At 30.4% G+C, this 27,100-nt stretch overlaps 1 protein-coding gene across 7 annotated transcripts in view; it reads left to right on the forward strand.

The window, feature by feature from the left end:
- S6kII (Ribosomal protein S6 kinase II) overlaps positions 1–27,100 on the forward strand; it is an 86,221-nt gene that overhangs the window by 31,128 nt on the left and 27,993 nt on the right. For all 7 annotated transcript variants that reach the window (XM_085814170.1, XM_085814169.1, XM_085814168.1 and 4 more), the window contains 9 exons: positions 2,689–2,769; positions 2,863–2,942; positions 4,894–5,000; positions 10,686–10,863; positions 20,457–20,527; positions 20,648–20,736; positions 23,562–23,729; positions 25,270–25,394; positions 25,575–25,709. In XM_085814170.1, coding sequence (XP_085670296.1) covers positions 2,689–2,769; positions 2,863–2,942; positions 4,894–5,000; positions 10,686–10,863; positions 20,457–20,527; positions 20,648–20,736; positions 23,562–23,729; positions 25,270–25,394; positions 25,575–25,709 — 1,034 coding nt within the window. The remainder of the gene's footprint in view (positions 1–2,688; positions 2,770–2,862; positions 2,943–4,893; positions 5,001–10,685; positions 10,864–20,456; positions 20,528–20,647; positions 20,737–23,561; positions 23,730–25,269; positions 25,395–25,574; positions 25,710–27,100) is intronic.

Genomic DNA, 27,100 nt, shown 5'->3' on the forward strand with positions numbered 1-27,100 from the left:
CACTATTGCACAACTGATAATTATTGTGCATTTTTAAATATTGATATAAAATAATTAAATAATGCTTCGTAATTATGTACTGATTATTTTCTTCTATCTTGTTTTATTTATTGATTTAATGTCTTTTCGTATTTTGATTAGTGGACTTTATTTTTGTTAGATCAGGCATATTCATTTAATTTTACAGACAGACATAATAAATATGTACAGAATATGATCATTCATCTTGAAATAAAAGAACTGTGTATGTATTTTCCTTTGGGCTCTGGAAGAGGGTTAGAGCTTATGAAAAAGGATGATGAAAAACAAAAAATGGTGAACTAAATTTTACTTAAGAAGCTAAAAGCAAATATCATATAATGTGTATGTTATCATGATTTAATGCTTAAATGATAGAAAAACAAATTAAAAATTTTTCATTCAAAAATAATGATTACAGTTGAGATTAGTAATTGTCAACTGATTCATATTAAACAGGTTTGTTAATAAATGGTATAAATATAATTTCCCCATAGGTTAATGTAACTTTGAAAGGAAAAATAAACTATAAGATATGGTAGAAGAAAAAATCTCCAATGTTAATAATTATTTACATACACTTTTGTTTAATTAATGGTTAAACTGTGTAGTTACCTAACAGTAACAGGTTTCACTGATTTTTGTTTAAAAAAAATTAAGTAAGTATGTTTGATTTTTTCATCTTGTCCTGCACACTGAAATATATATTAGCATAAAACAAAATTTAGCAGGATTAGCATAAAACAAAATTTTTAGCGTAGTTTAGGAAAATTAGTTATGTTTTATCACAATTATTTTCTTTGTCATAAGGAGCAGGATTTTATTCTTTTTTTCACACTCTGTATTTAACACTCTGCTGCATCATATGGATCTAGCCAATCATTTTCCTGTAACTCAATGTTTCCCAAACTTTTGTGTGCACCAAAAGTTTGGGAAAGTTTTGTTTGCAAACCAAAAGTTTTGTGTGCACCCAACCTTTCTAAAATTCTTATGCTCCCTAACATTCTTATGCCCCCTCAATTAAAGACTAAAAAATAATAATATGAACTGGAGACTTAAAATGCATATTTAAATATATATGACAGCCCACTGCAAAAAATACATACTTTTTATTTGACAAATTTTTCTGAAAAATGCTTCTAAAACTGAAATTAATAAGAATTTCCCATTGAATTTATATACCATTTATATATTACTTATATTTATACAATGGATATATTTTTTAAAACAAGACATTTACATCAATTTAATGGATGCTTATTTCAAATTAACCCAATGGTAAATGCTGAGCGTTACTGTGAAACACTGCACAAACTGAGATCCTGGCACTAAACATTTCGCGCCATTCAGAACTATAGTGTGAGTGCCGGCCCAGTATAACCAGTAGTTTAAAGTTGAACAGTGAAATCACTGCTACTAACATGGCGGACAGAAGTTACTTATATCGGAGATTTACCCAGCTAGAGTAGCGACTGAGAGTTGCCATACTGTTAACATAAATTATGGATGAGTCCATACTCGAATTGCTCCCCCTTAATAATTAAATTGCCCCCCTTTTCTCTGTGGGATGTGGACATCACCTTGGGAAACACTGCTTTAACTGTTCAGAAAGGAGAATGGAGTAAGTTTTTCATAGCTTCAGCATACAGTTCATTAAATTCTTTTCGTCTAGGCATTTCCCCCCCCCACAGTAGATTGTAACAAAACATTTCATTTGACATAAAAATACTTGCATCAAAAATGCTTTAAGGAAGGCTTTTCAGTTCATTTATTTTTAACTATGCCCCTATTATTTGAAATGGATAACATGATTATGTTCCAGTCATTTGATTTTTATTATTATTTTAACTGCGAAGACTTCAAAAGATTCTAATGTTTTAGGGAGAAAAATATGATTATTAATTCTTGAAAATGTTATAATTGTTTGTCTGTAGAAATTTACCTATTGAAAGTAATTGTTATTCTCATTGTAAATCAAACCTTATTGTCAATTATAAGAATTAACAGCTATTACATATTGCATAGCATGTTGAAGAAATTAAAATATTTATTCAAACTCTGGCATTTTGTTCTGTAATAATTTATGTTAAAATTAATTAGTTTTAAATGTTACTAGATAATTTCTTCTCTCTTAGATATTAAATAAGTTTGAATTTTCGGAGAAAAACTAGAAATTTGAAGAATTTGTAAAATAATGTTGATAATGGCTAATGGCTTGAAATAATAGCTTGAAGGCCACTTTCTGGATCTGTACAGCTAATTGCATTTTATATTTAGTATGTTTGGCATATATGATTTCTATAGTTTATTGTTTTCAGTAAGTTATTAAAAAAGGTCTGAATGTAGGCAAAAAGGCATTTTTAGATAACTTAGATTTTGAATAGAATGTCTGTTGATTTTGTATGCAATCTGAAATAAGTCATCTTTATTATGAACAAAAAATTTTTGCTCTTGGAAGAAGTTAAATTTGACATGCTTTTCTTCCATTTATCAAAAAAGATATTTTGCTAGAACATAGCTTAGTGCCACAATTTTAATCCATGTATTCTACAACATAACTCAGAGCTCCCATTTTATGTTTTCAAGTTTTTCAGAAATGTGTTTCCTTTGTATAAATGTGTTTTTAAATAATTTTTTATGTGTATTATTAATAACTCTGAAATTTTACAGTAAGGGACAGAATGCGGACAAAAATGGAACGTGACATACTTGCAGATATTAGGCACCCATTTATTGTAAAGTTACATTATGGTATGTAACAGATGTTTGTTTTTTTTATTATTGACTTGAATTTGAATGATATGATGAAATTATTGTATCTAAATAAAAATTTTATTTTTGTAGCTTTCCAGACTGAAGGAAAATTATATTTAATTCTAGATTTTTTAAAAGGAGGAGATCTTTTTACAAGGCTCAGCAAAGAAGTATGTTTTGGATTGTATTTCTTGTTCTTTATCGCATATGTTAACTTCCAATTTTTTTTTTTTTGTTCAATTTTTTGAGCTCCAAGCATTTTGTATTTTTGAGTAGGGGTGTCTGTGTGTATACAAAATAATTTTTTCTTTAGGGGCACCTTTATAAAGGCAGTCAGCTGTAGGTGTTCTGTCTTATAAAAATGTACCCCATTTAAGGAGATCAGTTTCTAACTTGAGAAAGCTAACATTCGTAGGATGCAGGTACCTTTGTGCCAAGGCACACTTATACAAGTCCAATTTTCATTTACATTATTAATTAATTATACAGTGGATGAAAAATGAATCTGTGGCATCTGTATAAAAAATTGGTTCTTTTGCACGAAGAGGTCAAAAATTTATTTCATGCCTTCCATATTTAATCAGTAATTGGAGGGGGATCAAACTTGCCTAAGGATGCCCTGTATAAGAGGTGCTTCTCACAGCTGATCTTTGTAAGGATCTTAGAAACGGATCTTTATAAAGATTGCTCTATTGAGATTATGGCAGAGCACTAGGGTTATCTGCATAACGGGAGGGTTGCCTTTGTGGATGACTTTCTAAGGAAAACTGGCAATGCCCGTTACACATGGGGAAAACCATGAAAATGCCCAAGCAGCCAGCCCGTTCGCGTGATTCAAGCATCTTTATAACAAGCCATCCTTATGAAGTGATTACCATTTTAGAATGAATGTAGTTAGAATTTTATATCTCTTCCAGCAATCTTGGAGGTCAAGCCTTCTTGAATTTTTTATATTATTTTTATAGCATTATGGTTGAAATGTGTGACAAGGAAGTTTATTTGTTTAGCTACAAATATCTCCCCCTCATTTTTTGGGGGTGAACATGCTTCTGGCATTATTTTGGGGGTGAACGTGCTTCTGGCAACTTGTGATCATGCCTTCATTATCTACTGTATCTTCTGAATCACTGTTTCTTCTTCTTTTTAAACATCTGTCTGTGTCCTTGTCAAGATTGCTAACATTTCTCTAAGATACTTATTTAAATTTATTATAGTTTTATGTGTCATCTGTTTTTTTTTGTTTTTGTTTTTTTTTTGTCAAAAATTTAATGTTAGCTCCGTATACTATCAATAAGTAAATTGTATGATTACCATGTACATTAAATAGTTTCCTTTGAAAGAAGTCCAATACGTATTTTAACAGTTTGTCTGTGTTTATATATGCAACAGTTCTGTAAAATACTGTATATGCGCAGCTTCATCTGATAAGAATTAGCACATATTTTGAATGTCTATTGTGTGTTGTAATCTTGTAAAAAGTGGAGGGCTTCACTTTCATTAATAGGTAAAGCCCACAATTATTACTTTGTGTAATGCTTTTTCAACTGTTACTGAATAGGCTTTTTAAAATTGTGATATAAAGCTAAGTAATAATATAGTAATTTTAAATGTAGGCACATTTATGAACAAATACCAGAGAAATTTTAAATTTGGAAAACAATTCTTGTACTTTTATGGCTTGTCTATTTCGTAATAGAAGAAAATCATTGCAAAATTAATAAAACAGCTATGCCATTTAAATTTTTCAAAAAAAAAAAAAAAAAAAAAAAAAGCCTTTTTTCGGAACAGTCATTTAGGTTGATTTGTTTTAAACCTGTTTTCGGTTTAAATTATTGTTACTAAATAATTAAGTGGCTGTTTGAAAATCTCTGGTGTTCTAAGTATTGTACTTTATCTAATATTTCTGACTAGTTGGATATTAGTTATAAAAAAATCAGGTAGTATTTAAAAAACGTTAAGTGGTAAAATAAAAAAAGGAGCTAGATTTTATTCCCTTTATGATAAAATTATATTTCTTACATGTAATGACAGTAAAACTATTTTTTCTTTTTGAATAATGATAAAAATATGTATATTATAGATTTTTAAGTGCTTTAACTGTTGCCTTTTTCTTTAATGCAGGTGATGTTCACTGAAGAAGATGTTAAATTTTATTTAGCTGAGTTGGCTCTTGCATTAGATCACCTCCATAGTCTTGGCATTATATATCGAGATTTAAAGCCTGAAAAGTATGTTTTGTGTTGCTGTATTGAGCATTACCTGATACATGATCATTTAAGAATTTCATTCAGTGATATTTATTTATTTAATTCATTGATGATTAGTACAGCTTTCTCAGCCTAGATCTGACCTCTAGCATTGCTCCAGTTTGCATTCTCCATTTGTCTGTCCATTTCTTAAAGGTATAAGGCAAAATGAACTTGTAGGGACTAATGAATATTTAATTCCTGTTGTGTAATATACTATATAATTTTTTTGTGAAGAATTTTTTTAAGTGAACTGTTTAGAAATAGTCTGATTATAATTAACACTGTATCACTGTGCTATCAAAGAAGACAGTCGCCAAAAGCAGGTGACTAAAAGGAGAAACATATATTTGTAATACTATAGGATCCTTCATTTATTCATATATTAAACAAACATGTGTCAGCTGAGGTCCCTGTTAACTGAGCTAATGATCACTTTCAAGAAATGATCAGGAAACTATGGTTTACATGTGTTAAAAAGGAAAAAAGTGTGAGCTAACAATTAATTTCTTGTCATGTTTCAAATGATAAAAAGATGATGTTTCAGAATTGATAAATGTAGGCACATGGCACAAACTTGCATCAGAATTCACTTCATTAGGTATGCACAAAAAAGTGATGGACACGGCACAGTTGGAGATCCTGTCTTCACTTTGCTGTAATAGATTCTGTAGTAGAACGCAGTGGTTGTATCTACAATGAACAGCTAGAATTTTGGTGCCATAGAATGCTGAAGCGCCAATCCACAAGCAATAAGAAATTTGGCAGTCAAGGTATATTTAATTTAACTTTTATTTCAGTAAACATGTTGTGGCTGCAATCCAGTTGGCACATTAATTGTGCCTATTCCAAAAAGTTTACATTTTTGGAATACCAAATTTTCAAATTTTGAGTGATGAAGAAATTATTCTTAGTGTAAATCTGGAGAAAAATAAAATTGCAGTCATTTTGAGAATGACAAAATAAAAAATATGAAAATTAACTATGCTTAAGTCTTCAGTTCATTTTATTATGATTATGGCAAAGCTTTCATAGGGCCCCTTAGAAAGCTTGAAATGCTTTCTAAGGGTACATGAGTTCATTGGGACACTTAGAAAGCTTGAAATGCTTTCTAAGGGGCTTAGTGAACTCATAATATATATATATATAAATGTAAGAAAAATAAAGAATATGTAAAAGATTAAATTAGCAGAGAAAATTAAGTTGCTTCTGTATTCTAAAAATAGTAACTTCTATTTGCACTGCATCATTTCGAAAAAATCTATCATATGACTCATACGTAAGTCTGATGATGTAAATGAAACTAGAACTCAAACAGCCAGTAGTAATTTTAAAGCAATATTAACCATCAAATCAAAATGCATTGAGAACCAAAACTAACTCAGTCTGAATTAAGATTTCACTTTGAACATAGCGCACTTGCTTTCACTGCTTTGGCTTAGCTAGACTGCTGTCTGCCTGTTGCTTCTTTCTTGCTACAAAGTTATTAAAAATGTAAACTTTTTGGAATAGGCACAATTAATGTGCCAACTGGATTGCGGCCACAACATGTTTACTGAAATAAAAGTTAAATTTAATGTACCTTGACTGCCAAATTTCTTATTGCTTGTGGATCGGCGTTTCAGCATTCTATGGCATCAAAATTCTAGCTGTTCATTGTGTATACAACCACTGCCTTCTACTACAGAATCTATTACGGCAAAGTCAAGACAGGATCTCCACCTGTGCCATGTCCATCACTTTTTTATGCATACCTAATGAAGTGAATTATGATGCAAGTTTGTGCCATGCCTATTTTTAATTTGTGCGTTCATAATTTCTTGCTCATGTTCTGCCAGTGTCTACAAAGAGAAAAAAAATATATACTACGTGATCATCAATGATTTAAGTGCTTTGCAAGTAATCAGTGCTTTAAGCTCAATAGGAGTATATTTTAATTAACTACAAAATAATTAAATACTCCAGTCATCAGTCTGTGTTTAGGAAAAGTGTTTTGAAGTGCCATATGCGAGGTACTTCGTTCTGCATCGAACATTTACAGAGGTCATCAAGTGTCAAGTACTTTGTGGGTGTTGAACTGTAGGAAATCCTTTTAATCCATTTCTGATTCCTATATGGCCTTATGTTTATCCAAATGACTTTTTTTATGGTCAGTGTGTATTTAATTACTGCTATTTCAGAGAAACAAACCTAATGTTGGTTCAGTGATTTTAAATTTTGTGTGAAAAGTTTTAGTTAAAATTCCTGCAATTTAATTTTATTGTTTTAAGATAAAAACGTAGTACATAGTTTTCAAAGAATGAAAACACAAGTATTTTGAAATTTTCATTTAATGGTTTGGCATTTATTAATTTTTTTGGCACATTTTATTTGATATTTTCTGCTAATAGTTTAAATTTTTCGTTACTGTGAAATAATTAAATTGTCAATCCCTGCGGAGTCGATCGAGTTGACAGCCAGGCAGCGAGTGCCGAGTGAGTTGTCGAGTCTACCGAAGGAGTCTGTTAGTTTATCGCAGTTAGTGCATCGTTGAGAGAGCGTGTTGAGCTCCGGGAATGACTGAACCAAAGAGTCGGGAGCTGTGCTCGTGTGTCGTCGAGTGCATCATGAGTTGTAGCGTGGAGAGTCTCAAGAGTACGTGGAGTTCCAAGAATGACCAAACAGAGTCAGAAGCTGTACTCCGAAAAGCAGAGTTTGGTGCTTTGCAGGAAGCTGTCTCCACCGTGATAACCTGAAGGCTGTGTCACTGATCGCGTCTGCGCGTTTATAGTAGTTCATCGATGACTGTAAAACGTGTTTTGGAGCTGCCCTGACAATACTGGCTAATAAAGTGTGTTTCGATACTTCATCAATTGTCGTCGTTATTCACTCCAAATCTACGAACCCCATACGAAGAAACAAAATAACATAACAACTGGTGTCAGAAAAGAAAAATTGCAACAATTGGTGTCAGAAGTGGGATAAACGTAACAGTATGAAGAGGGAGTGTAGGCTCAAAACAGAGGTTCTGTCTTTTCCTCCGTCTTTGCCTGTTTACTCTCCTCATATCAGAAGATATAAACTAATTACATGAAAAAATTATAAGGCTCCCACCTTATAATTTTTTCATGTAATTATTAATTTTATATAAATGGATTCTGTTAACTTTTTTTATAAGTGGAATCTATAGTGCTTTTCAAAAAGGCCAGTTGCCTTTAAACCAGGAACAGAGGCCTTTATAAGCAATTGCAAGAAGCAACTCTTAACCACTCGTGAAAATTTAGTATATGATTTTAAAAGCAATGATTGCAATGATTTTAAAAGTTTCTAAATGCTTTAATAACACTTGTTTTTCTTAATCATGTGTTTCAGTGGCAAAATTTGGTACTTCTAATAACTTCATTAACTTAAGTCAAACATGCGCATTTTTTATGACAATGTATAGTAATTTTTATGAGAATGTAATAGAAATTAGCTTTAATGCAGTAATTAAAGCTATTGCCCATCTCCTTCTACATAGTTGAGATTAATTTCAAAATATATGTAAAACCAATGTTCATGGACCCCACACATGAAGGTGTTTGAGATTAATTAATTTCTTCTTTTTTACCTCCTTGTACCGAGCAAAGGAAGTACTGTTCGGTGAAGACAAATTTCAGGTATCATATTTCAACAGAAATATCCATTTTGGCCACTCTTGAATCCATTTGAAGGATCTTTTTGTATGATATCTGTGTATGTATGGACAGAATAAAAGACTCTTTATTCCAAAAAGGGGGTTGTAAAATGGATTCAATATATATATGTTACCCATCTCAATTTTTTTTTGTTCTTATGTTGATAAATTGTGCCTTTTTTGCTTTGAAAGTGATTGAATTATGTTGTTCTCAAGTTTCGATGAAGATTTTTATGCCTTTAGTTAATCTGTATGCAATAGTTGTAGAATTATCATTAATTTAAAAGCTTGGTACTTTTACAGGCGATAAAGTTGCCAATAATGGTATAACTGGTGCCAAATGGAATATCTTCGCTGGTAACCTTTTACGCCTCATTTTCAAAACAAGTCGCCACCATTTGGTATCAGATTGATTGTCTCTTTCAATACTGGCATACAATTACGTAGAATTTTTACAAGATAGATAAATTTTATGCCCTAAGGCCATTCACGGTAATTAAGTCAACTAGGATGAAATCACACTGCTCACTCGAAGGTGAAAATAAAGAAAAAGCAAAGTCAAGGGATAAATTCACCAATTCTAATGAGAATGCACTAGCGAAGTAAAGCACTGCGATTTTACATAATTTCTGAGTAAGCTATTCATACGAATTGAAATAATTCTTGCATTTAAATTTGTATTCCAAACTAAGATTAACTTGAAATCAATGTAAATAATTACTGTGAGAATTAGATTTTTGTAGCGTAGTTTACGTGGGATGAGATCACTTGGGATCAAATGATACGAACCGGCGACTCGAGATGTTGAACCGTGAAAGCATAGTAAATTCTTAAATTAATGCCTTTTTACAAATTTATTGTCTTTATTTATTGGCTTTTTACAAAATATTAAACACTATTAAAATGTTTATGTCTTCAAAATAAAAAATTCTTAGAACTAACATTTGTTAACATTTTTTTATGTGCATACTGTATGTTCTCACCAGTAAAGTCTGCTTGGCGAGATTTGCGCCGGTGAAACGGAAAAGTACCTAAAGTTTCAAGTGTCACTAAGCTTTGTTTAGATTTGAAACTCTTAGTAGAATGATGAAATAATTCAATTCATACACCAGCTTCAGTGTCTTTTTGCTCAGTGGGACCAAAAGTTAACTTTCAAGTTTGTGCAACAAAAAATATCTGCCTATTTGCCCGCTGACCAAGTGGCTTGTTTTGCCATAAAGACTCTAATTTTAATTATAAAACTTGTTTTTAATTTTAAAATAAATTTTAATTATAAAACTTGTTTTTAATTTTTTTGGTGTTTTATGTTTTGCTGTATAATTTAGAATTTTTGATAAAGATGTTTCGAGTTTTTATGTATTTTTTGCTTTGTTGCAAAGTTAGAACTAAATTAAATGAATGAGAAATATATCTCTAATGAAATTTCAGGAAATAAGTTAAACAAAATGCTGCAAAAACTGTGTATAATTTAATAGGCCATACAAGGAAGTCATATGGCGTCTATATCAGATATTTTTCTCCGAAATTGTCTGAGAAGAAACACAACTCTCTAGTAGATATGGCAAAAAAGCGAAATTTTACGAAACTTAGTGTCTGAAATGAAGCATTTAACAGCTATTTTTGTATGTTTCATGCATGCTAAATTTTCATCTCTGCCCCTGTGAAACTTAATAAATTCATAATATTGTTCAGAATTTTCCCCTTTTTCTTTTTTAATGTTGCATGGCAAAACTTGTTCAGAATTACTCAATAGGTTAAGCAGAAATGAAAGACTTAAAAGGTTAAGCAAGGAAAATATTGAGGGAAGACTTATTTAAAATGTAACTTTTAAGTTAAATATATTTTACTATGGCATGATACATTATTGACTTTTTTTTGTTAGTAGCAATTTCGTAATGTCTTTTTGAAGTTTGCATAAAATGCATCTTAAGAAGAATTTTTTTTTTGTATTATATTTTTATTTATATCTTTTATTTGTCTCTAATTCAGACTAATGTTTAATTCTTTTGTAGTATTCTTTTGGATGCTGATGGTCATATTAGTCTCACTGATTTCGGTTTGTGTAAGGAAGCCCTCAGTGACCAAAAAGCTTATTCCTTTTGTGGTACAGTTGAGTATATGGCACCTGAAGTTATTAATAGGAAAGGTCATACAACTGCAGCTGATTGGTGGTCTTTTGGTGTGCTTATGGTAATTTTATATTTTATTACCTTCTTATATTATTTACAGTATTATGTATGATGTTATTGCTACAATGGAATGTATAAATTATTATACTGTTGTGCTCCCAGTATCCATGGGTAATACGTTCCCATGGATAAAAGGGAAAATTCTCTAGGATATGTGAAACTGCAAGAATAACAGTGAAAAGCAATATAAAACAAGATATTTGTATAATGTACATAATATGGTTTAATTGATAAATTATGTAAGATATTATTGGCATTAAATAAAATAAAATTAGCTTCCAGTTAACTATTGATCCATTGTGACAAAAGGCCTGAATTGATTTTTTTGATTCTATTCAGTTTCTTTGATAGAGCTGTCAGGTAACACTATTCGAAACTGATGTGTACTCATAATTATAAATGCATATTTCAGTTGAAAACGTGTCATTGGAGGGATATGGGTCTGAACCATGACTTTTATGCTAATTAATTTTCTGTGTAAATTTATTCACATAGGATGAAACTGAAAAAGGACAACAAATAAATCTAGTAATTGCACACAATAATAATTAACTAAAAAATTTTTAAATTTTTTAAAATTAAAGGTGCTATTAGCATCTTCTTGGAGATGTCACAGTTCTAATCACTCTTTCTGTGTGGATTCATCAATCAGATTTTATGTCAGTTTGTGAGATGGTTAATTTTTCCTTGTCAGATCAGATATTGTGATCCAAATTTTTGGTCCCTTGAAGTTTATTAGAGCAGGGTTCAACTGTATTAAAAATAATTTTCAAATCAAGTTATTTGTAGTTACATTGAGGTACATTCTTTAATTTGTGCATGAATACAAATTAAATTTGCATGTAAAACTCCAATTATCATATAGAACTCCAATTATCCGAATCAATTGGGACCGGACCGTATTCTGATAATCAAAAATTCGGATAATTGGATTTTTTTCAAAGAAAGGGTCTACATACTTTTTAATTAATTACTGTATGTATGGTATGTTGAAAATGGAAGAAAAAACTATTTTTAAAGAAAAAGTCGTTTTAAGTAATTAAATGAAAAGGCAACACTTTTATTTACATGTTATATAGCGTACTGTACAATACTTACAAGTGCTTAAAGTCATAGCTTGCTGAACATCTCGGTCAAAATAAGCTGTTTGATGGACACTGCCAGCACTTAAAATATCTTAGTCAGCTAATACTCATTTTAAAGGATGAACAACCAAGCTTCTAAGCTAAGATCTTAGCTTTTTCATAAAGAATCTGACTTGAAATTTGTAGAACATTGCTGCAAAAACCATTTGAAAACGATATCTTCTAAATTTTTGTTTCTTGCTACCTTCATTGATTTTCTTGAAGAACTTTAATCTTCGTTTTCAAGCACGGACATGAAGTTTAAAAGTGTAGGCTTGCTCCTTTTAATGTCTGAAATCGTTGATTATCCAACACTACATTTCCATCTTAATTTTTTTTCTGAAAGCGATTTTGATAATCAGAGATTTGGATAGTCGGAGTTTGGACAATTGGAGTTGTACTGTACTGTAATTTGTGCAGTAGGCTTGAAACTTTTGATCTTCTAATAAATGCTAGAATTCTCGTAGTGTTATTAGTATGTTGCCTAATATTTGCAAATTGGTTTTGAAATTTTCATCTGGCTATAAAAAAAGTTATGTAGATAAGATGTTCTCTTTGATAGCATCAGCTGAAAAGGAAACTTGAATAATGTAATGTACTTTTTTCTATTATTAAAGCATGTCATTGAAGGTTATGTTTCTTTAATTGCTTAATATTTTTTCTGAATTTTCTTGATCCTGCCATTTGGTAAACTATTAAAAATAAATCTCCTAATTCCCATAACTTGAATTCCAAACACATACAACATAATTTAAGTGTTCTAATTTATCAGAGTTCTTTATCTGCTTGTTAATGGCAAAGTTACAAGATTAGACACAAAGGATGTTTTGAGGTTAAATTTTATCACTTTGCTAAACGAGATATTTCCTTTTTGTACTTTCTTTTTCATTCAGATTTTTTTCTTTGATTGCTTTTATTTAAAAACTGAATAGTAGGAGCAGTTCTCTTTTTGCTGCTATTAATAAAGCTTATAAAATTGCATGCTTCTTTGAACAGGCAATTATCTTCTGTCAAAGCACTAACACACTTGCAATCCTGTTTTTGCCCTCACAGTCTGTTAAAAAAATACCTTTTTTTCCTTCATAGGATCATTATCCAAGGTTGTTTGTTTTCTACTAATACAGTAATAAATTAAGTAATTTAGAAATATACAGTTTCTAACTATAAAATCAACTTATGAAGATATTATTTTGGATCTGAATTCTTGGAAATTTCCTTTACTGCTTTGCGCTGATTATGCACTAACAAAAACTGAAAATATATTGGAGTTTTGCCTTATTATCTAATATTGTTTACACAGATTAATTCATAGATTTATTCATTTCCTTTTTTTTTTTATTTTTCTGGATAGAAGATACTTATTTATCTGTTGTATTTAAGATGAAAATATTAAAATGCTCCTGCAGCTAGTAGACTGCTGTATGAGTATCAAATTAAGGTAAAGTTTTGATTATTAATTTGGCTATGTAATGATTCAAATTAATTTTTTTAATATGGCAATGAAATTAATGTTTAGTAGTATCTGTAACATTTATTTTTATTAATACACTGCATTCTGAAAGTTAAACATGTGACTGAAATTTCGTGCTTTACAATGTTTGCTTCAGTTTAATAGAGTAAATTATTGTGGAAAGGACTATGTAAATATCATATAATGGGACTAATTAGAATTTATTCTGCTCCAGTATGCAAATTATGCATTATTTAAAGATGTTATGTATTTAAAGCCTTTGAGTAGATGAATTTTAACTGCTGTTTAGATATTTTTTAAAGGTGATTTTGGTTAATTTTTTATTAGATAGCAGTTATGGCTTGAAGAAGATGATTGGATGGTTAACAGCACTATCATACTGTTGGCGTGTTTGAAGAAGGATGGTGAAAATAGTGCTATTTTCTTTTGTGTTGATTACACTAAATATAATACCATCTATAATTTCTTTCCTTTGGAAACAATATTACACAAGTGAATTAGCTATCTAGAGACATATTTTCCATCATCTACAGATTATTGCATAATCTGCTGATAAGTCAGGTTCTAGACTGTAAACTTATGTACTGTACATTTTTGTTTGTCTAAGCATCAAAACTAGAAGATCATAATTGAAGTTGAGTCGTCAATATGCAAATCGGAAATCAGCTAAGTTTTCTAACATTCTATTTACCGATAGGTGAAGCTCTATGCTGGAGTCTAATAATAAGCCTGTGAATATTTGGAGGGAATAAACATAGACCAAGCCCTGTAATATGAGACTATACTTTCAATGCTGGCAAATATTATTGTGTGTTCTATTTTCTTTAAGCTATTACACAAACCTGCATCTTTAGAGCGATAATTACGATGTCTCAAAGGTTGGAATTTTTCACCTTATTGTGAGACTCTATTCTGCTGCAATTGGTCTAGTATTAATTCATTTGGCTATAATACACATTTTCATAGAGCAAACCTGATGGATGTGAAGCTTTACTCTCATGAGTGGCTATTATATATGCCTAACCTCAACCATATTGGAAGTCTTTGATTTTTCCTCAGGTGTGGTGTTTCAGGTCATATATTCTTTCCAGCCACTCTCTCAAAGAGCTAGAAAAATCTGGTATAAAGGAATACCTGTGGAGCACTTGACCACTTAATTGAAGGTATGAAACTTTTGCAGCATTTTTATGAAGGTCAGAGTGGTTAGATGCCTTAAAATAAGTTAATTTATTTGCATAGTTTACAAAAACTTTCAGAACTTTCAGTAATTTCTGATTATCTGCATCCTCCTGAAAAGTATTTGTGAGACAATGTGCTGTGTCACCAAAATAGGCAACCCATGACAATGCCAAAATGTATTTATGTAGCAAACCAGGTTTGTGCATGCACGCAGCAGATGAGCACAGATTTCCACCTTCAAATTTGATGGGCATTAGTTTTGTTTCTGTTGCATTTAGTGCATTTTTTCATGTAAAGATTTCATAATGGGACTTAGGAGTTTGCTGGCTGATGAAAACATTTCTTCACATTACATTTCACAAAGCATTACATTTCTTCAGAAATATGGCATTATGTCTAATGCAAGACATTCAAAAATTTGCATTTCATAGAGCTTTTCTATATAAATAATTGAATTTTTATAAAGAAAAACTTTAAGCACGAATGCAGAATTTGTGCAGTTCTTTGATTTTTTTTCCAAAGCAAAAACATATGACTTGTGAAATCAGTGGTGAATGCATTGCTGCTAAATTTGTGTAGCTCTCTGATGCTTTTTAACCCTCTCACTGCATATTTGTTTTATCAAAATAGGTTCAAAAATTGCATACATTTTATTACATATTTCAAATCTACATATATTTTAGAGTTAAAAAACAAAGGTCAAACATATATACTTATGAGAATATTTGCATAATGTAATATTTTGCATATCAATTTTGCGCCACTGTCGAACGTTTTCAATAGAAACTGAATTTTCAAATTCATCACTATCTGCAGAGGAATCCAAGTAATTCTCTTCAGTTTCGCTGTAACTATCTTCAATATACTTGAATCAGAGTCAGAACTACTATCAGTGTCAGAAATAGTGTCAGGAATATAGGTTATATCACTCGCAAAACGTTTCCTGCCAGACATTCTTTGAGCTCTGAGAAGCGCACGCAAAATGCTACATTACGTATTCTTGTAATTTTGGCAGAAATGTGGACAACTAATGCCATCTGTTAGCCCACATTTAAATAAACAATAAAACATCACAGAAAAGCCGAAAGGAAATCTTGAACAGGGAAAGAACGGGTTGCTTGGTTAAATAGACGGCAAAAATTCATCCCCGCAGAAATCGCGGGTTGCGCAAATTTTGCTACTTCTGCGTTGCCCGTGGAAATCATGAGATGCGCAGTGAGAGGGTTAAGCAGAAAGAGATTGCTGTTTATGTTGAAAAAACAGCAGCAGAGACGAAATTTACATATGGATTTTTTTTCAGAAAGGTAAGTGTTTTGTTATGAATACTTCTTGCTTTTTAAATTTTATTGAGTCATTGATGCTTTATGGAATTCTTAATATTCTGCAATTTTCAAAATGGCTGTTGTCTTTCGTATAATATTAACTTAATAAAAAATAAGTTGCCGACTTTTCGAAGGAGCATGTAATAATCAGAAAGTACCTAACTTTTCCTTGAATGTACCAAATGTGATGTGTGTGTGTATATGTATACATCATAGCTGCCAACTCTTCCAGCTTTTCATCACATCTCCTGGTTTCCCGTAGATCACTGAATCTCCCAGATTTTAAATTTTAGCCTTTTCTAATAAACGAAATTCCAGCAATAAACGTTTTAGAGCACTAAACAAAATTTATTGAAATATGAGACATAAGTTAGGAAAATTCAATTTTTCTGCTTCTAATGATTTTCAGAATTTTTCTTATTAAATTTTATTTCATCTGAACTGTATTTTTCTTCTTATTACATTTTGTTGACCTAATTAAATATTTCTAATTAACTTTTTTTATATGAGTAGTAGTATTCTACTGTAGTCATTTGTAGAAATTTTATATAAAGATTCAAGCAATGTTTAATCCAGGGATGACCAAACTTCATGATCACAGAAGCCACATAGTTAGATTTCATGAATATTTGGGAGCCGCAAATACCGTTTCAAAAATAATAAGACATGTTTTCAATGGAAACTTTTAGTTTAGTAAGTAAATTGATGAGAATTTCGCATTTTACATGATCAACATGGTTATATATAAATATCAATAAATATTTTTTTCTCCTGCCCTGTATTAAGAAAAAGAAGTCCTAATAAAATATAAATTTGAAATTACTGTATTACAGTTGAGTGTTCTCAACTGTAACAAAAAGAAAAAGTTTGCTTTTGCTGTATGAAAGAATACAGCAAAAGCAAACTTTTTCTTTTTGTTTCTTTTATCCTCATCCTTTTATAATTGTTGTTTGATTTTAGTAGAAGTAGGCTAATATTGGAAGCATATATATTAGTCTTGTGAAACATTTTAATTTGAGTAAATTATAAATAATTAATTAAAGAAAACGTGTTTTTTTTGTTTAACTCAAAAAGAAGTCTTTTGGAAAAGTAAGTGAAGTAATGCAAGTCAACATGCATTGCAAAGAAACTTTTATTCAAAAAAGAAACTTTATTTAAAAAAAAAAAAAAAAAAAAAATCAACTTTTTTAGTTTTTTGCATAAAAATTAATAATTTTGTTTCTTCACCACAGTCAGCATACTGAGACCAAATCTAGCTTTAAATAATTGAATTAATACATTAGATGCTAAATGGATTACAAGTTACATTTTGATTTTTCTTCAGATATTCAAATCCTCAGATCTCAGAAATTTTCAGATAGATTTTGAATTCCATTCATCAAATCTTTTTCCATCATTCGAATGTTTTGAATCCCAACCTTACATCCTGCGAAATCTGCTGGAATTTTTATGTAATATTTTGTGCATTGTTGAAAATTCTTGAAACTTCCTGTCTCGAAACTATCCCAATAAACTTTCTTGAATAAAAGTTCATAAATAACATATTGCCAATAAATCTAGTGGTTTATGCCACAATATAAGGCTATGTAGTTTAGCGGCCTACCTGTCGAACACCTCAGCCATGGCTGTTGAATTTTGAGCTAATTTTCAAATACAAGGGAAATCAAAACTAATGGTACAAAAAGAAAACATACATATAACTATTACAATGAATTTATTTCACAAATGCAGATATAATATGATAGTTTAATTCTCCAAATTTCTATGGACATGTACAGATATGGTAGAAGTCTACACAATAGTTAATTCTTGAGCTATTTCTACACATATGTACGGATCCATCATATTCAAATTGACAACTGTTGGACCCATAAAGACTATCATTTGACTTAATGTTTTGTCTTAAATTTCTATGTAGAATAACTCCAACTCAGAAGAAAGAATAAAATAAAACATTTTTTTCTTTAATCTTCAACCTAATAGTTACACAATCTATGTATAGGGGGAAAAATACAAAATGGAGTTTCGAATGAATTTTTGAAATGGAATCTATGCATATGAAGGTATTATAATCGCAGAAAATAAAAGATTAGTCTTACAACTGAAAATATACAGGGTTAAATACAACAAAATTTCACATTACATTGCTTGAAATTTATGGTGATCAGCCAGTGGATCATAGCACTGCAACAATCCTTTGGGCTACAGAGCTTTCGTAAAGAATGTGTCAGACGTACATAATGATCAAAGATTAAGAAGATGAAAAATGTCAACATATTTAAGAAACATAATGCCGGTACCAGAGCCAGGGTAACCGGTGTAACGTCACTGAATGGCAGAACTAAAGGTGAAAATTTTTATAGGGGGAAAGGGGCAAAAAGTATCTCTATCCTATCATGATATTTGTAAGAAAGAAGTTCGTCAAGCAACGTACGAGAAACTAGCAAAAGTTAAAGGGATTTCATCTGCATCAGTATGCTGTACTTTGATAGAAGTTTTGTAGAAGAGAGACATTTATATCCAGTTGATCCTTCATTGCTTGATGCAACATGAAGTTGAAAGATTTGTATCTTGAATGACAACAACTGACAAAATGTGAATTGAAAACTTTGAGCAGAATTAAAATCGTTGTCAAACAAATAGTTCTGCTTGAGATCTCAAAAGTTTTAGCATGCTCAAATATTGATTAAATAAATTATGATTTCTCCATAGAATTACCAGGGAATTATTATGGAAGGTAGGGTTTCATGAGAAAAAATTTTTAACTGCAGTTTACTGTGATGTCTTGCAAAATATGTGAAGAAATTGCATAAAAATGATTTGACTTGCTTAGGGATGCATAATTAATTTTGAAGGACACCTGCACTTGAGAAAATTGGGCAGATAGCCTAACCAAATAAGAATGAGAAAGTGTACTTTACCAATCCTAAAATCCCCAGATTTCGAATTCCTCCTCAGATTGAAAGAGCTGTACGTGGGCAGCGACTTTTCTCTTTGAAAGAGATTTTTTTCAGCTACCAAAGTAATTCAAGGACTGAATAAATGTAGTATTCTACAAAGAATAGCAAATCTTCCAACACATTGGATAGCAACTGTTGTAAAGCAAGGGAATCACACAGAAAAAATGTAAGCAGAAACTGCCTGAAATAAAATTAAGAGAGAAAAAAAGCTAAATTTTAGGCTTTTTTGACAGCCATTATATGCTCTAAAAGTAATAAGCCAATTGACAGAAATGGAATTTTTTGTAATTTTCTGTTTGTTACTCTTACAATAATTTTAAGGCGGACAGTTTGAAATAGATTAAATTATTACACACAATATAAAAAATTAAATTAGCGATTAATAAAGAACCATGTCATTATTATTTCAACAAAGCAATTATATTTCAAAAGCTAAACAACTGTTTGTTGCAAACAAGTCACATTCCAGAGAGTAAAGGGCAGCAAGTAGCTCGTGAGCTGCAGTTAGGGTGCCAGAGAGACACAGTTTGGCCATGCCTTGTTTAATCAATTAATATTTGTGTTGAATTTTTTTTACTTTGATATTTGCCACGTTACTATGTTCATCCAAGCAATATACACAAAATTAATTATTAATTTTATTTTCATGGTATTTAAAAGTAGTTTGATAAATAAAGGCTTTGCTTTCACTATAAAAGTGCAAGAAAGTTAAAAAAATGAAATTACACATAGAGCATAAAATTTAGAATATCCAATCAAATGCTGTTATATTGTACATCAGAATTGAATTACAAATAGTTCAGTAACCTGAACCATGCATTATAAAATCAGTTTAAAATTCCTTTGAAATAGTGTTGCTGTGCAGCATGAAAACCTCCTAGGTTTGTCTCAAAAATCTCCCAGTACTTAAGATTTCAAGGTTGGCAGCTTTAATGTATAAATGATTAGACATAAACTTGAGTATGTTTCATTTTTATAACTTTGCAATTACGAACATGTATTAAATTGCCTACTTTCATGTGAAATTTTGAGTGAACCAAGATGTAACTTTTCCATTTGCATCATATTTACTATTGTATAGTTAACTTTTGGAAAGCAGTGTATTTTTGAGAAATTTGTGCAGTTTAAACAGTTTAGTTTAAAATAATTTAATAATTTTGAATCACAATTGTATATATGTATGCCAGATGAAGTTGTATGATGTATTTTGGAATTTTATTAGTTTATTCTATTATTAGCTTTTTCATATAGATCTTTGAAAAGCCATTGAATTGAGAGAAAAATTTTAAACAAATATAACTTCATTATACAGTAAAAGTTATAACTTGTTTTATTTGATTGACTTCTTTATGTACTAAATAAGATGAAAATGATCTGTACCTAATAACTAAAAGTTAACATAATAAATTAATATAAAATTTTAATCTATCAGATTGGATTAATTGAATATATATACATACCTATGTAACACATAATAAATACTAATTGATGGTATATTACAGTAGAAATTATTTTAGAATTTTTTGATTTTTATTTAGTTTGAAATGTTAACTGGTGCCTTGCCATTTCAAGGAGCTAATCGAAAAGAAACAATGATGCAGATCTTAAAGTATGTATTGAACAATAGTGTTCCTTTTATTTTTTAAAAACTGAAACTGAAAATTAGAACTGAAAATTATGCATCTGTGTGTTGTGTTGTGCATGGTATTTGAATGAAATTCTTTTCCAGGGCTAAACTGGGGATGCCTCAGTTTTTAAGTCCTGAAGCTCAGAGTCTTTTGCGTGCGTTGTTTAAAAGAAATCCTGCCAACAGATTGGGTAAAGTGTACTTGTTTTGTATTTTTAATTATTTGTTTATATTTTCAGAATGTTAAAAATGCACCACCACATTCATTATGATTAGACTGTAATGGTAAATTTAATAAAATTAAATCTACAATTACTTTATTTATGATTATGGGGAAATTCCATAACTTCAAACAAAATGCAATTGCACTACTTTGGTTATGGAAAAATATAATCACAGCATACAAATAATTTAATAGATTTTTTACCCTCTGTTTTGATTTCACATTGTCAGCCATTAATCAGGGGTTCCCAACCTGTTTTTCTCCACACAGGGCTTTCACCATTGCTTTCTGTCATAAATTTTGTATGAAATTAATAATTAATAATTTTTATTAAATATTCTTGATTAAGAAATCTGCACTGTCAGTGTCAGAAACTTTGTGTATTAGAATAAAGGAAGAAAATTATGTACATTTTTTATTTCTTTTTTGATGTGTTACCACTTTACTGATAACAGGCTTAATCATTTTGCTCATAAATGCTGAATGTTCTTGCATTTAATCTCTCTTATTCAGAAAGTGAGTTTTAAACGTAATTTTATTCCAAATAGTGCTAACAAACTTATAACTGGTTTGTATTTTTAGAGAGCTTGGGAGTTAGTATAAAATTTGATAACAAAATTATTCAGAGCTTTGTTTCATATTTAAAAATTGTAACTTTAACTAGACACACACACATACACCCCACCCCCCAAAAAAAAGTGACAATTTAAAAAAATATATTTTTATCTTGTGCTCATAATTTGTTGTATGCAATGGCTGTTGCCAACTGGTTATTGTACAGTATATGGTGAACTCTGTTTAGAACTAAAAGTTGTTACTGACAGGTAATACAGTCACAAGTCATTAATCCGGACTCGTCAGGAACTTTGATGATTTCGGATTATCGATTCTTTTGGATTATAGATCATCAGTTTAAATCTGGTAAGATGGCATGCAGAAATTATAAAATTAAAAATATGAAACCGTAATTTATGAAATAAAGAACAATTATGATCTAAAGGGTATCAAAATTTACAAAAAAAAAAAGCTTAATATTTATTTGTTTACTTTATTAAACATTTCTTTCAAAGTAAGTTGTTTAAGTTGCTTCGTTTTATGTGATAATACTTTCTCTTTAATTCTATAAACAGACATAATTTCTTGTTCAGTTACAAAGTTCTGTTGTTCAAGTCCTATAATTGCTGTGTCGAGAATACCGACTAATTTGTCAATCGAAATTTTTTCGTTTTCAATAACCTCTGTGTCACTTTCTTCACTATCGGAAGCAAATTATAATGATGAGGAATTTGATTTAAATTATATCAAAGACGGAATACATCGAGATGAAATACTAGATTTGGTAAGAAACTATAAGCCAAATAAAATGAAAACATCTGCCCTGAAGATAAGGATAGTGCTGACAGATCAACTTCCAATTCATTGCGCGCGGCAACGCCCCCCCCCCTTTCAGAGCAGCATGAAATTGATAAACAGATTTCGGAATGGTTAGGACATTTTTTGCAGCAATTCCACTTTTGTTTAATGGACTTCGAAACATACTTTCGCTTTGTAGATCTTTTACATATTTGTAAATATATATCGGAAATTCTATTTGACATAATCGAAAGTTCAAGTTTACTTTTATAAAATTGCTCTAACAGTCTGCAAAAAATAATAAGCCGGATAAAATTCGAAGATTAAGGAACAACGCAATCTGCAACATTAACTGAATTAGATAATTTTAGCTTAGCTTATACCGTCTGTTATACATTAAATTCGCATATTCGCAGTCGTAAAGGTCTTACGCGACGCATGCACAGAAAGTTTGTAGCTTTGAGGTCCGGATTATAGATCATTCTGGATTATGGGTGTCCGAATTAACAACTTTTGACTGTAATGGGTTATAAAAATGCACTTACAAATTTCATTCATAAAATACTTTTTAAACAAATATTTAAACATTCACTTTATTGTTCAAATATTGCAAATGCAATCATACAGGCTGAAAACATATCAAATCATGTCAAACATTTTTTCACAAATGTTGGTTCAAGTTGCATGTAGGTTCTCTTTTCTATTCCAAGGGGAAAATATTACTGACTATCAATTTATTCTTAAAACATGACCACAAATCTATACTTGTTGCAGTATTCATTGAGTATGAGCAGCGTGCTCTTCTAGTATCTACTATTGCATATTCTTTAGCATAAATTGTTCATGTTATGTTTTTATTATCTGATCTGCATAATGTGATTGAGTTTTAATGAATAATATGATATAATATGTGTATGGTAAGTATAATTTTTTTTTTTTTTGTGTGTGTGTGTGTGTGTGTGTATGTGTGCAGATTTAGTACATTCAAAATGCATGTAATATAGCATTATTGTTAGGATTGAGGGGCACTCAAAAAAAGGCAGTAAGCCAAAAAGGGTTGATAGGCTATGCTTTAAATTCTGTCTTGGCTAGTCTTGGAGTAAAGGCTTTTCTTATTCAGGCAAGTAGAAATATCCCAGTTTCCTGTAAACTTCATACTACTCATTAGAATATGAGCTTTTATTGCTGTGAAGTTTATTAGTTGTTGTTGAAGCTGCCTTAGCCACAGTGTTTGAAAATTCCTAAGGGAATGAGAGACATTGATTAACAGGAAAATAAAGTTCATTAAGGGAACTGTAAGAACATTCAGTTGCTAATCTGGTTTCTTAGGACTAAAAATTATGCAGATTCTAGGGTTGGAAAAGTTAAATGTATGTGTGCTATTTTTATATATTGATTTTTTTTAAAATAAAATATATCTTAATTTAAAATCTTTTGCAGCATCTGGTCCAAATGGTATTGAAGATATGAAAGTCCATCCATTTTTTGGAACAATTGATTGGGTGAAACTGTACAACCGAGAAACTAAACCACCATTTATTCCTGCAGTTTCTAGATCAGATCATACCGCTTACTTTGATAAGGAGTTCACTACTCGAACACCAGAAGGTAACAACATATTTATCAAATTCATTATTTTAAATGATTTTCTACTTTAATTTCTGTTTTTTGTTGTTTAGCTGTTCTGTCTGACATTGTTTAGCCAATATTTAGTTTTTAAGATGAGTACTGTTCATATAATATGTAAACTGCATAAATTAAATGAAGGTACACTCTGATTTTTGTTACAGAAATGACTGTAGTAAAATGAAGGTTGCCATGACTATAGAGCCATGATGGTGTTATTTTATAGATGAAAAATAACTGTAAATTATAGAAATCTGGAAACTTTACAAATTTTATGCAAGTCCCAATAAGCATTGTATAATCAAGAGTTCTAAAGAATTTTATGAGTGTTTGAAGAGTTTATGTTGTTTAATTTTACATGTATTAAAAATGGGCTAGTATTGGGTATTTTAAAATTATGGATTAATACACTGGAATTCTGCTTTGACAAATTATCAATGTAACTGTGCATCTTATCATATTATTTGAAGGAATCGATAAATTCAAGTGAAATTTCCTTCATAGGGAAAGATGGAAAAGAAAAGATGGGCTTCTCAACTGTAGAGCTAATGCAGAATAGTCTGAAGAGTATGAATATCCTCTGCACATCTTGCATGTTTTTATGTATGCCATATATTCTGATCTTTATATAATTGAACCTGTCTGGAGTAGGGCAGTTTTCTTCATCCAGTAGTAGGGCAGAGTTCAAAAAAATTTTCTTCATCCATCTCCACAAAGAGTAATAGTCTCTGTTTTTGAAAGAAGAAAAGACTTGTGTCTGGGATTTCAAAGAATAATTAATGTAATACTTGTTATCATTTAATATTTAATATGTATTTCATACTCATTCAATACTTATCTGTGATTCTACAATATTTTGATTAGGTATTCCATCTTCAAACATAAAAAGTTCCATGTTGCATGTAAAGTGCCATACCCAACTAAGAAGTTTTTATGATTTAGAGGGAATAAATTGCAACAATGATACTCAAGAAATAGGTGATTGGCATGTACAGTTTTCAGTGTCAGAGATATACAGCATGCTGAGAAAATGCATGTTCTTACAATATATAGGGAAATGCCAAAATGAGAGGTTTACTAATAGATCGTGAGCCCACCAAAATGGGGCTTGAAATATATTTAATATTACACTTTAGATGCATATGTTTTAACTTTGTGGTCATACTTGTCTATATATTCTTCAACTATCAATTTCCTGCACAACAGTATTTATTACAACAAATAGCCTTTATGATTAGTAAAGAAAACATTGAATGATATACTGAAGAACAGTGTTGATTATTTTTGCAGCTGAAGAAGATGATGTTGTTGAATTATTGAAAGCACTTCTGCTAAAATAAAATCTACGTCAATCAACATTGTTTTTGTTTCACTCAACATTACTTGCATCATTTTTTGTCAGCTCTTAAAAAGCTTTGTATTGGAAATTTATTATTCTGAACAAAAAATCTAGCATTTTTACTTATGTATATTTATTGTTTAATTATTTTCTCTTCTTGAACATTAATGCTTTAATTTAAAGATTCTCCCGGTTGTCCCCCGAGTGCCACAGCACACGAACTTTTCCGAGGATTTAGTTTTATTGCTCCTAGTCTGGATGAAAATAGTGCCATGAATAGTGAAAATAATCAGAAAAATCAAGTTTGTGTAAGTTATTTCTTTCATAAATCAAGTTTAAGTTGTAGATTCTTATTTGTTTTCAATAATTAAGGTTTTATAATATTATACGTACCTCATAGAAAAATATTTTACCCAGACGTATTTACGTGATTTAAAAGTCTGATTTGTAAGCAATAGTATAGTTTAATGATGATTGTTTTAATTTAGAAACCTGAAAGAAGTTTTGTAGTGAAGGAATTTGTATTTAAAGAATATGAATTTAAAGAAGAGCTCGGCAGAGGCTCATATTCATTATGTAAGAAATGTATATATAAAGAAAATGGAAAGGAATATGCTGTAAAAGTAAGTCTTAATATTAAAAACTTTGTTTAATTTCATTTACAAGTTGTGCTTTTTATGCTGGTATACTGGAGATACAAGGAATATGTTTGCTTTTAATTTTATTTGAATCCCTTATTTGCTGAATTAATATCAAATGTTACATATACATGTACTTTATTTCCTCCTATGGATTTATGTATTTTATTAATATGTGTGTAATGGATAGTATTGCATTATTTTCATTGTTTTGAAGAAAGTAGAAAAAATTTAGTTTCGTACAGTTGTATATGTGGCATATGGAGTATTAAATAAAGGTTGTCGGGTAAGTATCTTTCAAATAGTTGATCACAAACTAATGCTTCCAGTTTTAAAAGTAAATCAAATGATGTAGACTTTAATAAAATATGGCAGCTTTTGTTATACAACACCTGTCATGCAACAATATGTAGTGTTTGGTATGTATGCTTTGCAGAGAGGATTTCAATATGCTGTTAACTTCTTTAGCTAGAAAGGTTTTTTGGGTTTGGAGATGATTGGGTAAGATCAGGAGCATTCACTGCCTTGAAAACATTGTCAACAGTATATACAAAAGTTAAATTTAACAATATCTTGGTTAGTTTTGATTATATTTGGATAACTTTGGGTAATTTTTTCTATTGGGCACATTTACAAATTTCTTTTGTTTGACTAAAGCATGAGCAAAATTATCTGAAAATCTTATCTGATTTGATTCCAGGCACAGAGATTTTGGTCATACCATCTTGCCAATTAAGTATTTTCTTTTCTAGAGTTTTTTAAGAGTTCTTTTCTAAAAGTTTTGTATGTAATTTTTTTGAAGTATTCACATATGTAGTACTAATTTTTGTTGGAAAATCCATTTTATGTCCCCCCTCCCCAAGAAATCTATTGATTTGCACAGTTACGAAGTGGGCATATATGTTGCTATAACAATCTTGTTTGTCACATTTCCAGAAAGTTATCATTTCAATAGAATTATATGTGTGAAAATCAAAGCTATGTCCATTATATGCAAATTTTGAATTGGATTTATTTGGACAGTATTTTGCTCATTTCCATTGAAGCTATAAGCATGAGTTTAATTATAAAAAAGAAATGAAACTGACTGCTACAATAACTTCAGTGCAGGCTTGAGAAGCTTATTACTTTTTAGCACATGACAATGCATAATAATGGTGAGCAAAACTGCTCTTTTATGATATTAAGTTAGACATATATGTTCACTGACCGCTGACAGTAGCCTTGATGAATAAGATCAGTAATGGAGAGCGATATCCGAGGATGGAACAAAGAGCAAGAAAAATTGAAGGATGAGTTGGAACAAGAAAATTAACGCATTTGAACTGTTAACTCCTCAGATCGATTACTTTCAACAGTAGTTCTGAGATTCCATT

This window comes from Stegodyphus dumicola, chromosome 3, assembly GCF_044657685.1.
Source record: "Stegodyphus dumicola isolate Sdum_Otavi_A_Nest chromosome 3, ASM4465768v1".
In the NCBI taxonomy this organism is placed as follows: Eukaryota; Metazoa; Arthropoda; class Arachnida; order Araneae; family Eresidae; genus Stegodyphus; species Stegodyphus dumicola.